The 12,649-nt window shown below is 39.8% G+C and overlaps 1 protein-coding gene across 1 annotated transcript in view; it reads right to left on the reverse strand.

Annotated features, from left to right (window-relative positions):
- Nucleotides 1-8,080, reverse strand: part of LOC118415602 — an 11,357-nt gene extending 3,277 nt beyond the window's left edge. Inside the window, exons 1-4 of the mRNA XM_035820305.1 lie at nt 8,030-8,080; nt 6,374-6,512; nt 4,926-5,161; nt 1,557-1,692 (exon numbers count right to left, since the gene is read on the reverse strand). Coding sequence (XP_035676198.1) covers nt 1,557-1,692; nt 4,926-5,161; nt 6,374-6,512; nt 8,030-8,080 — 562 coding nt within the window. The remainder of the gene's footprint in view (nt 1-1,556; nt 1,693-4,925; nt 5,162-6,373; nt 6,513-8,029) is intronic.
- Nucleotides 8,081-12,649: the final 4,569 nt, after the last annotated feature.

The raw sequence follows: 12,649 nt of genomic DNA on the forward strand, positions 1-12,649 counted from the left end.
TCAGAAACTCAATTTTTTTTTCGCAGAATTGCTGCCAACAACATTTTAGGAAAATTCACAAGTTTCGTAGTCCTAGCACACGTCGTTCGGAAGTTGGCGCGGGCACTTTTACCCCCCCCCCCCCGTCTACCTAGGGGTAAGTAAGTTAGTTATTCTTCTAAAAGTCTGCTATTTTCTTAACGATAACAAGAAAAATCGTTCAGACAGTCTTTTCAGACCTCTTTCCAGACAATGAAAACAAGAAATTAAGACTTGCAATTAAATCTTGAAATTCTTAACTTGAAATTAGGAAAATATTTCTTGTTTGGAGGAGTTTCAAGGAAAGAACCTTCAATTTCTTTAAAACTCTTCTTTAATCATGACAGTTAGACAAGAGTCCTCAAACCACCGTATGGGGTCAAAACTGACCCCAGACGTATATCGATGTGTGCCATCATTGCATTTCTGGTCGAAAACAAATTCCCTCCCATGAGTTTGTTTGTATATATGTCCTATAACTTCTTATACGTTTTTGACGAGATTGGCTCATTATTGATTAAGTTATCTTAGAAAGTTAATGTATGGTCCAGTGGGGTCAAAACTGACCCCAGCATTTTTTTAAACAAACTTTTGCAACCCACACCTGAACTACTCATCGTAGGATCACGAAATTTTCAGAGAATGATGTAAATGTAAGCTAAAATTATTGTAACAGCTTTTGTGCCAATATCATGTTATATGGCGACATTATGACGTCATTTAGGTAATCTCGGCCGCCATCTTGGATTTTGCCTGATGATGTCATTAAATTAGCATAAATTATGAATATTGAGTTATGAAATTTACGTTAAATTTCATAAGGTGTGATAAACAACTGATATCTGCTATGAAAACCTTAAAATTTAAATGTTTAATACAAAATTAGAAAACTTAATAATAATAATAATTAGTAATAGATATGTCTGTCAGAATTTCGTTGCCATGGCAACATGAAAGATGATGAACATACTTTGTTCACTGAAAATTTTTGCTTTGAACATTTTCTAAAAAGTTACCAAGTTTGGTGGCCCTAGCATGAGCCATTTAGGCGTTATACGGCATTGAAGTTGGCATCAAAAACCTCCTTCCCGGTCTGAATAGCATTGGTGCAAAATGTGGTCCTCATGATCTTTTGCATAAATTATGATGATGAGCTAGAAATATTCTCACCTAATCACGTCAGACTGTTCCACATAGATTAATGAAACTAAACATATATACAAATCACAAAAAGAGTCACACAAAAAACTGTATTTGTACAAAATGTTTTGGGGTCAGTTTTGACCCCATACGGTAATCTACGTCACAAAAAAGCTACGGTGGTTTGAGGGTTAAATTACCTTTCTCGCAGATGAATTCTTTTTCAATCAGGCTGCATGGTTGAAGACTCCATGTACCTGTGAAGGACCATGGGTATTAGGTTGATAATATATATGGCCTTTGAGGCCTTTGGATACTCAAATTCATAAATTTGATGGCTGAACAGTCGTTTATACTTTCATGCATGTATTATACGGCACGTGGATTTCCAAGCATACCGTGGTCTTCAAGGAAAGCACAGAAGGGATCATTAGATCTCCGAATGTATTCTTGGAAATCATCAAACAAAATTTCCTGTTCCTTGAAAGCGTCACCCGCTGGACTTCCATCGCTCCAAGCAAAGTTGGCAATTTTCTGGAGAAAAAGAGAAATATTCAATATCTGAGCTAACATAAGGCTTCTGAACAATCCATTACCATTGCTTGAAATATTGCCCTAAGGTCACAGCAAGTAAATTTAATGGATGACATCCCCTGCAGACTGAAAAAAATTGTGAGGTAAGGGAAAAAAACAAGATGAGTAAAAAAAAAAACATGATAGCATAATTTTTCAATTGTACGCAATAAACATTATATAAAGAATGTCCCGCTGTTTCCGACAAGACCACAAGATCATATTTACGAACCATCCCATCCAGTCCCTTCATACAACACACTAACCTTTCATGCTTGCGGCACTTGCCGTCCCACCGTTCCCTACAAGACCACAAGATCATATTTACAAAACAATTCCATCCAATCGCTAACACACACTAACCCTTCGTGCTTGCGGCTCTTGCCGTCCTGCTGTTTCCGACAAGACTACAAGATCACATTTCCTAACCATCCCATCCAATCCCTTCATACAACACACTAAATCTTCATGCTTGTGGTTCTTGCCGTCCTGCTGTTTCCGACAAGACTACAAAATCACATTTCCACGCTATCCCATCACATCTCTTCATGCAACATACGGATCCCAAACGGCGTCAAATCCCGTCATACAACGCAAAACGAAATGGCGGCGCAGAACAAAATGGCGGCGCAGAACAAAATGGCGGCGCCCAAACATGGCAAGAAAAACAATCCAGGTTTTGCTATCACAAACCTGTAATAACAAACCATTGTATCGACGTTTGCATGTTGTGTCTGTACGTATTTGTGGCAAATGGAATATTCTTCGTCAGAATATGTTAGAGATTCTGGAAAGGGAATTGACTATATTGAATCTGACAACATCTGTGGTATATACGAACGTAATCTGGTAATACGGTATCCGTCTAAAATCCTTATTTTCGGATTTTGTCGTAATGGGGTTCCGAATAACGGTTTCCCATGTTCAGATTCGTTACGGATTCCTTGTTGGGTCCACCAACATTACAAAAATACAAACGGAATACGGTATATGTCGAAAATCCTTGTTTTCGGATTTTGTAGGGTTTGAGGTTCCGAATGACGGAATCCTATGCTCGGAACTGTTACGGATTCACACAAAAAAAAATGCAAAAAAAAAAATACGGTGCCGTATTTGTCGCAGATCCGTATTTTCGTATATTCGTCGTTTTCAGTGTCCGAGAAACCGTTTCCGATTTTCGGATTTGTTACCAATCCTTTGTCGGATTCACCTGCATTCGCATGTATTCGCCAAAAATAGGTGTGAGAGTGCCAAGACTTAGCTTGGACCCTGCTATGATGTCCGTAGTGATTGAGGCAAGGCGAAGTTCAAGTTCTCTCGAGATCGACTTTATTCACAACTCAACTGGTGATGGCCGTCGGTGGTAACAATCAGAAGTACTCTTCACTCTCAGTTGGCAAAGTCCAGATCCTACTTTCTGTCACTGAAGTCCAAACTTTCCAGATCTTTCCACAACTTCTTTCGGCACGTGGCAAAAACTGCCACGGCCCGAGGCCGCTACCTTTCTCGGCACGAAACGACTGCTACGGCACGAAACTGCACTCTCTGAATCGAGTGCTTCCTTTTTATCTTCTGAATTTGGGGTTGGGCCAAGACCAAATACGGCTAATCTTATGCGAATCTTTAGAATCTGATTGGCCCGGGAAACATGTAAATGTGGACTATTAACTCCTCAGAAGTCCGGAACTCAAGTGACATTGAATGGCAAAGCGTGAGGAAACCAGTAAATTTCGTATTAAAAAGCTCCTCGGAGGCTTCACCCGAGGGTCAGACCGGAGGGGTCGTGAACTTATGCCTCGGTCAGCCCTCGAGGAACCCACCCCCTTGGAACTGCTTTGGGCATAACCGGCCAAAACTTTATAATGCACGTTCGGATGCAGCTGTCAAACTTTCTGGACCGTACCAACTCTGAGAGAGGGAAGGAGCAACAGGTATTCTGACACTCTAGAACACTGTACATCACAAAGAAATCTTCTTAACATTCGAATCCGACTTTGTCAGCCGCCATTGCTATCCTAAACTATGAGCACAACTTCTCACAACAATTCTGTCATGTTTCAAACGGGAAACGTCCCGTAGTTTCGCTAACATTGGAGTTTTCTATGTGGGTTACATCATCGATCGGTAACTAGGGATCCGGCGTGGTTACTAAGCTATACATCAACTCATCTTCCAGCCGGTCCGGGACTCTGTACATTCCATTCACAGTGACCGAGATATCGGACGTGGGATCCCAGGCGACGGTGTCAATCAAACGGCTCCGGTCGAGTTACAATGTTGGGCCATCTTAAGTCAAAGTCGAGACTAACACTACTACTAGTATTAGTCAACAACGTCGGTCACATAGTCAACATTCAATAGTTATCCTAACACTTTTGGTAACAAGTTCTGCGTGCGTTTGTCTTATTTACAAAGTTTCTTACTCCCGATCCTATTAACCTGGTACTTGACCTCTGCCGACTAGCTTAATTGCAGTGGTTACCTGATCTCCCACTGTGGGCCTTTCCCGGCCAGCTGACGGTGGGGTATCAGAGAACAGAGAGGACCCGGCCGTCGCTAGGCACATTAACTAATTGCTGTCACTCTAGCCTAGGATACCAAACATCTTAGTCTAAACGGGCTGGCCCCGTTTACATAGGGAGAAGTACGTATTCATCAGGATTCTAGGTAATTTCGTGCAGTGTAACATGCCTACAGTCATGGCTACCTGGCTAGTGTCCCTTCTACAGTTACAATCATTACAACACAACATATCTGCCCATTTTGGTACTTTTTCATCATGTTGACCATCTCCGGAGAAAAAAAAATCGTTTTTTTTTCTGAAATCAGGCCAATATTATTGCGCGAGCTGATGTCATCCATAAAATTTACTTTCTGTGGCCTAAAGCGGAACACAAGCAAAATCGCTGTGGCAAAGTGATTTAACAGAGCGATCAACGAATTTTATGTAAAAAGATTCTTTTTACGTTACTGTTTTTTTGGTGTTTTTAGTCATTCTTGCGTCATATATATATAAAATCAAGTTTAACACAAGTCAACGTTATGGGTCATAGATTTTAGTATACAGGGAATCAATAATAATTTACGATGAATACTGCTAGCTAGATATTTGCAATAGGCAGGAAATGATTACTATAATTTGACATGACTTTGCTACTGATATTGATAAAAGCAGTTTCAATGATTGACCATACCTCTCTTTCTTTCTTGATCAAGACAGCAGCTAGTTTCATCCCTATCCATCCGTTCCCAATGTTGTCTCGGAGGAACTCGTTTTCCTGTGGAGTATTCACAGCCACCAGATGACCACTCAGAGCTTGGCAGTACCTCTCCGCAGCCCACCAGACAAGTGGTGAGGAAAACTTCTGGTAGCAGCGTTCTTCAAACATCGTCCAGCCTTTACCGCATGCTTTATCCTTTACACGATCCTCTTCAAATCCAAAGATAATTTATTTAAACGCAGTTCATCGGTTGAGAAAGTTTAAAAGCATGATACACATACACTATAATATCAAATAGGCGCATTGGATACTACAACTACTACTTGTATTGTGTCAGTGTCGTGTTGCTGTAAAATATCTTAACATCAAATTCAAATTTGCATTCCAAATATTGCTTGATATGGTCAACAGTTGCATAATTTATAGCATACATTACTAAATATGTAACATGTCCACGTAATTATGTTACCCCTACTAAGACGGGCGTGGGGGTGGCTTTTGAGACCCGTACCAACTTTCATGCATGTCTCATAACGCCTGAACGGCTTAGTTACGCTTTTCTGAAATTTACAAATTTTTTTTTTTGTTGTTGTAAACGGCTGTTGATGTGTGGAGTGAGTCAGTGAGTCAGTGGCCTGTTGTCTTTTAACTTGATGTCCATTTTTACGAAACTAGCTAGAGTCTGTTATAACAATGTATTTTTCATGTATTTTGTATTTTTTCCCGCTAAATGTAATTCAGTATATCGTTGATAATTGAATATGCATACATCATGCCAAAATCCAAGATGATGGAACCAAATCACCACATCAAGTATAACTAGTCTATTATCCCTAATACTAAAATTTGTAATGACGTAATGAAGCATGAACCATTTCCGATACCTTTCGCGGATGTTTGCTGAAAATGTATATTTGAAATTCAAAGCTGGCAGACCCAAGATGGCGAACCCCAACTGTTACAGATATGTCTGACGTCATTTCATAACGCTATTTGACGTCAATGATGCTACTTTGACAACAGCAGTTAAGGCATACATGATTATTCTGTTATTTATGCTTGATTTTTACATTTTTGTTGCATACATTAAAACTCTGGGAATATTATTTTTCATAGTGCCGGCAAATGCAATCACATAGATGACGTCATGACGATGTCAAATCACTTTTCAATACAGATTTTTTACGACTCTCATACTTTACTTGTACATCATCTCTGAACATTTAGTGGTCATATGATAAGTCGTTTAGTTACAGGATTTTATAACGCTGGCCTCAAAAGCCAAACCGCAACGCAAAAAGAGATCACAATTTTGTTGGAAATAAATATTGAAATTAGTAGACATTCATACATAAACAGAGTATACAAATAGCAGCATAAAATTGATGTAGATCAACCGTGCATTTGCAATCATATTTTACCTTTCATGGGACATCCTGATAGTCCTACCTCCCAGGTAGTCATGTCCAGGAATACTTCTGGTGTGAGTTTAATCACCTTGGCTTGCACGGCTATGGCAAGAAGATGCTCATCTTTGCCGGCACTACTGGTGAAGGTGAACTAAGTGGTCAAAACATATTTACGATTATAATCACGTATAACTGATTCCAAGAAACACCAGGCGTACAGACGACAGGGTATCCTACACGACAACATCCTCGCCGCAAGGCTAGGAATGAATTAGAGTCCATTAAATGCCACATTACATACGATGAAGATAAAAGACAAAACGTGTTTCTTTGGTTCGTCATCTGAAGCTGTTGCCCACTATCTGCTACACTGTTCTCTGTACAACAACCACCAGCGCCACTGTCGAACAGTTCACACAAGATCGTCTGACCAAGTCTATCTGTTCTACCACAGGGACTACCAGGACGTGAAAACGTTGCAGACAAGTATTTGCTGCCCTTGAAACCTACATTTCCTCCACAAAACGGTTCTTTCAATCTAAACTGTAGCTTCCATCTAACTAGACCTCTGACATCTTATATTCTGCTCAACAACGTTTGTCTTTAGGCTTAATCTTGTTGTTTCCTTTCCTGTTGTCCGATGATTTAAAGTATACGTTAGCCAGTTGAGTATAGTATGTATATTCAATGTGAACTGTAAATCTATGTATGTGTTGGTACCCAATATCAGCTAGTCTGCGTGGGCATTTCCATGTAAAGCATTATCTGCAATTCTAATGAATCTAAAGATATCTAAAACTGTACCTTTTCTGCATCTCGATTTTAGATATAGGGGTGTTTATCGCTAGTAAGTTCCCTGTAGAGAAAGTATACTAACATACTGTTCTACATTGATAAGAAAAATGACAAAATGGAAACTCGATTTGGAGTAGGTGGTAAACCAGCAAAGTTTAAATCGTCCTTAATTGATGTTGAAATACCTTTGCCAAACAGTCAGTCCAAATCCCGTACTCCAACGAAAATACGAGAGTATACGATGGCCTCAAACCATGAAAAACCACTCCAGTAAGTTGTATGGGGTCTTCCAAGGTAATTTGCCACCAGTCATCAAGTCCCTCTATTGCCCACTGCGCCAGAGCGAGTTCATGGCTACTTTCGATCACCTGAGTCGTACCAATACCTTCTTCGATAGAGTACTTGTCTCGAAGCAAGGATATTGGTAACAAACAAGCTCCTCTTCCTATGGAAAAATACCATAAAGCATTTGAGCACATGAAGTCCGTGCACAAATCTTAAGTACAAACACGAAGCACGAATATGACCATTTTTATGTTTATTAATAATAGACACTTTTAAGGATGAGAGTGTAGTTGATCTTTTAACCCACAAATCCACTGTTTGCCTTTATTTGGCAATTATTCCTATGCTGGTAAAACATTGGTTTACCAATGCAAGCATCTTCGTCAGAAACATCCACACAATCCGGTATGCCGTCACAGATGTTACTTCTTGAAACAAAGCGATTGGACCGGATACATGGAAATCGGTCTGTGAACATAGCTGCATAAAAGAAAAAAAAAGGGATTTAGTTTTGTTTCTTGCAACTCTATGTCGTTAGAGAACAATAAGAAGCAATAGGCATTAAGATGCTTGTAAAAATCTGTTTACCACATTTCCTAGGACTCTCGTCCGCGCCTGTCCTGCAGTCTTCATCGCCATCACAGTACTGAGCGATGCTGATTTCCTTGTATGTATTGAAGGCTGCGCTTAGCTGTGTATCCCAGCATACGGTTCGTGCTGCGTTGTTCAAGACATGCGGAATTCAGAGAGGATAAGTCTGAAGAACTAATAAATTAGCTGGAGTCTGGAATGTGTATTCCAAATTAAGTTCGTTATGTGTACGGAGGGTAATGCAAATTGTGTTTTTTATTTTCATGAGGCTCCTGTCTCCCTTATACCAGTATGAAATTGAGACTATTCAAGACATGCGGAATTCAGAGAGGATAAGTCTGAAGAACTAATAAATTAGCTGGAGTCTGGAATGTGTATTCCAAATTAAGTTCGTTATGTGTACGGAGGGTAATGCAAATTGTGTTCTTTATTTTCATGAGGCTCCTGTCTCCCTTATACCAGTATGAAATTGAGACAAATAGGATTCGAGTTGAATTAGTGTTTATTATTATTTGGTCTAACAAATTACCACCTGTTCCTGGTGCATTCTATAACTTGTGCCGACTATGAAATAAAAATGTATTGAGTTACTGCCCTCTCCGTTATCAATACCTACTACAGTTATGTTCCTCTGTAAAATCCAAACAATCAGGTTTTCCATCGCAATCGTATGACGCTGAAACGCACTTGTGTGTTTCCTCGCACTTTATTTTATAAAGACAACTTTCTGCCTCTGAAAATAGACAAGGAGAATCGTTCCATTCAGCGTTAAACGTAACTAAAATATTATATATGATAACATAACATAACATAACATAACATTACATTACAATACATTATATTATATTACATTATATCATACTCAGCAGATTAAGGCCTGTGAGACCCCCAGATTCTCCAGCCTAGAGTTATATGGCCGTAACTTTCAATGTAACTATCTGTTTTCAACACAATTTGGCCAGTAGACGTAATTCACCCATATTCAAAATATGATGGAAAGAAAATTCTGGATCCTGAATATTTTGGGTTAAAAAATCATTTTGGGTAAAAAATAGTGATGCTATTAAAATGGGTCTGTGCCCATAATGAAATGACTGCCTAACAGAGTCATATTTTCTAGAGTAATAGATTATATCTCTGTGATATCTAATGTGCCCGGGCCTTTTGCCTCTATAAATCGGTAAGACTTCATTTTGGGGCAAAAACATAATTTTTTGACAATTTTGGTGTATTCTTTGTACAAATATCAACACAGCCACCCAAATCGAAGATATTGCAAGAAGGCCCGCTTGATTTCCGAAGGTCTAAGGCCTAATGGACGTAAATCTGCTAAAAACTCGCCAGACAACCGGTATCCTGATGTAGGCAGCAGCCGACGAAACACTACTTACCTTACAAGAACTGCGCCAAAGTATGTTTCAAAGTATGTTTCACTGTACGTAATGTTAACCGTTGGTAAACATGAATGTTTTATGTCTGTATCTGTTATATCGCTGTTGCATCAATGCGAAATTTCGCAAGCAGTTAGCCTCAAAAGGCATCAGTCAACTGCCACACAATCATTTTGGGCTAGAAATATCGATTTTCAGCATTATTTTGCTGTTTCCTTGAAGTATGAGCGCCCCGCTATTTTCCCGCCACTCCATAGCCTAGGGAATCCGAACGGGTGTTCGAACCGTAAGCGGCTCTAGCGGGGGTGCCTTTTTGTTAACCGCATCTGGTTATGCCCGAAAACACGGGGGCACCTATGAATTGTGTCTTACTTTCAAGGTACGGTCAAATTCCGAACGGGAACCATAATCACTTATTATAATATAATACCTTGTAAATTGCTTGTACAAAAATATAGGAAGACAAGTTACCACAGCTTTGCTCGTCCTCCCAGTCACCGCATTCATCGTTATCATTACAGAACGAGAAACTCGTAGTGCACACCCCTGTGCCATTACACGTTTCGTCGGTTATATGTTCCATGTGGTACGCAGGTAGCCACTCCGTCAAAAATGATCGCAGGCCTACCCACTGCCCAGTGCAGTTATCTGTCATACAAATCACGTAATTGTGAATAGTTACATAGTTCTAACATGATTGCTTTTAAAAACGCATTGAGAATTGATGGCATCACTATGCTAAATACACAAGATGGGATTGATCAGAACTCTCATATAGAGCAGACCACATCATCACAGAAGAAGGAGACAGGGCGGCGGGGTATGGGCACCTCAAAACCGTGTTGTCCAATGGCAGTTACACCAAGCTGGCGCAAGAAATTCATCCCTCCCCCACGTACTCGTATCCATTGGCCCATAGGCTATTTGACCCTCCCTACGTGGGGGTATAACAGGTGCCATCACTAGAAAAATCAGACACAAAGGGGTGCCAGTCCACAGCAGACCCCACAAGACCATCAAGCAACTAGAAAGGTAACATTTGCAAGCAAATACAGAATGTTACCTTCACATGGTCTACCTGGACGGGTAAACTGATTTAGTTGAAGATGTTGACAGGATAAGTCAAGAAAGTACAAATAAATGTTGATGATTTTTTATGTGTAACGTTATGCTTCTTGAATAATGAACCCAACGTTCAATATTGTTCCAAACAGGGTTTCCCATCATCATCTCATCTCAGTCCCATAGCTACAAGCCACAAATTTAGCGTGGGGAAGGCGGTCATCTGCGGGAGGCTCATGGCCTAGGAATTTTTTTCGGCTTGGGGGAGGGCCAGGGAGAAATTTCTTGGCTTGCGGACAGAGACCCATGGAAAAAAAACTGATTTTCTTTGACAATATGTATTCAAATGTTAAAAAAATAAAGCTTTGAATCACTCGGGAAATTCATAATCTCTGACTTTGTGCAGGACGCGCGCCGCGAAGTCCAGTTGATAAAAATAACATAAGAATAAGTTAAATTTTGCGCTATTCGTCATCGTTGACGGACAAACTCTCCGCGTAATTATAGACAAATTTTGCAAAAATCTCGCAGTCGACCTAAACGCCTGTATTCCGAACTTTTATTTGGTCAGGATGCTATGGGAACTAGGGCAGAAATCCTTACGCGGGTTAAAGTAATTGGATAAACATGCCCCTTTCATTATGAATAATTTTACAAAACAACCAAAACCCCGTTCACTCTTGTTTATTTTTTAAGCTTGTCTAGAATGTTCATGTCTGGTTACTCAGACCGCTCAATTACAAAACTTGAAATTCATCCAGCACTTTCCCACACATTTGGCGTATCTGTATAGATGCTGTTTTGGTACGGTATTTGTCTATTTCGGCTAGCACTGTTTAGCCGACCATTCAAAGACAGGGGACGCGACGCCATTTCTAAAAACCCCTGTTATGTCCGGTTAAGCCATAATTTGTTTTAAAACAACACATGGAAGTTTATGCATGAGATCGTTTGTGTGCTACTGTATTTACCTTCGCCAGAATGACAGGAGGTTATGTTTTGAGCGTGTTTGTGTGTCTGTCAGTGTGTGTGTGGGTGTGTCAACAGCATAACTCGATAAGCCTTTGATGGATCCTGAAGATATTTGGTAGGTGGGTAGGGGTCGACAAAACGAAGGTCAAGTTCGTTAATGGGCCCACTAGCGGCTTGCAAAGGTACTGTAGCGGAACCTCAATTTTTTTTATATCTCATATTTTTATATACATATTGAGATACTTATCATGCACATTAACAGCTAATTTGCATAAGCAATGAGGAAAGTTCATAAATCCAAAGTTGTCACATATGTAACTGAGAAAGAGGGCAGAGAGAGAGTAAGAGGTGTATGTTTGGGTCCCCCCCCCGGTCGAGGGTTGACCAAAAAAGCTCGGTCTGAATAGGGTTAATCGACATAGAGCATCGACCAGGTAATGCGAGCCACACTTTCCTCTATACCCACTACCCACTATACATATAAGTTATAACGTTACGGCTACATTAATTGGAGTACGATATTTTTGAAGATATTATGATATATGATTTGAGGAGGGAGAACAACAAATTTCCTTACCACAACCCACTTCATCCGAAGGGGTAAAATAGTCTCCTTTATACATCCCCATAGAAATACAGTCAGGAATACCATCGCAAACACGATCATGTCCAATGCATCTCCCACAATAAAATTCCCCTGTAAACTTGCAGTGTTGTTCTGTAATGAGGAAGAACACTGCAATGAATGAATCAATATATGAATAAATCAATATATATATAGAAAGGCAAAACGTGAACGGCATGACGAAATGTCGTGTACTAAACACACAAAACACAAAAAAAAAACAAGAACGAAATTTGTGGGGTGGTAATTAGTATTGTTCACTTGTGTTTTTTTTTCAAATTATAAGGCCATGTTGATTTGATTATATGGTTGACATACTCTAAGAACCCCAAACTGAATAATACAAAAAAGTTTGGCCAACAAAATGCCTTCAGTATGAAACCTAAGTGGTCAGAAAGGTTGACCAAAGGACTAAACACACAAAGTATGGAATGCCAATTAAAATTTGTAGGTAGTACAAACCCGTTTTTCTTCTTGGACCGGTCCAAATAAAACACCAGAAGAAAATCAATGCAACGGGTTTTGCCGCTTAGAAAATGAACAGACCATATCGGCAGGCGTTGAGGG

The sequence above is a fragment of the Branchiostoma floridae genome, chromosome 5, assembly GCF_000003815.2.
Source record: "Branchiostoma floridae strain S238N-H82 chromosome 5, Bfl_VNyyK, whole genome shotgun sequence".
Taxonomy (NCBI): domain Eukaryota; kingdom Metazoa; phylum Chordata; class Leptocardii; order Amphioxiformes; family Branchiostomatidae; genus Branchiostoma; species Branchiostoma floridae.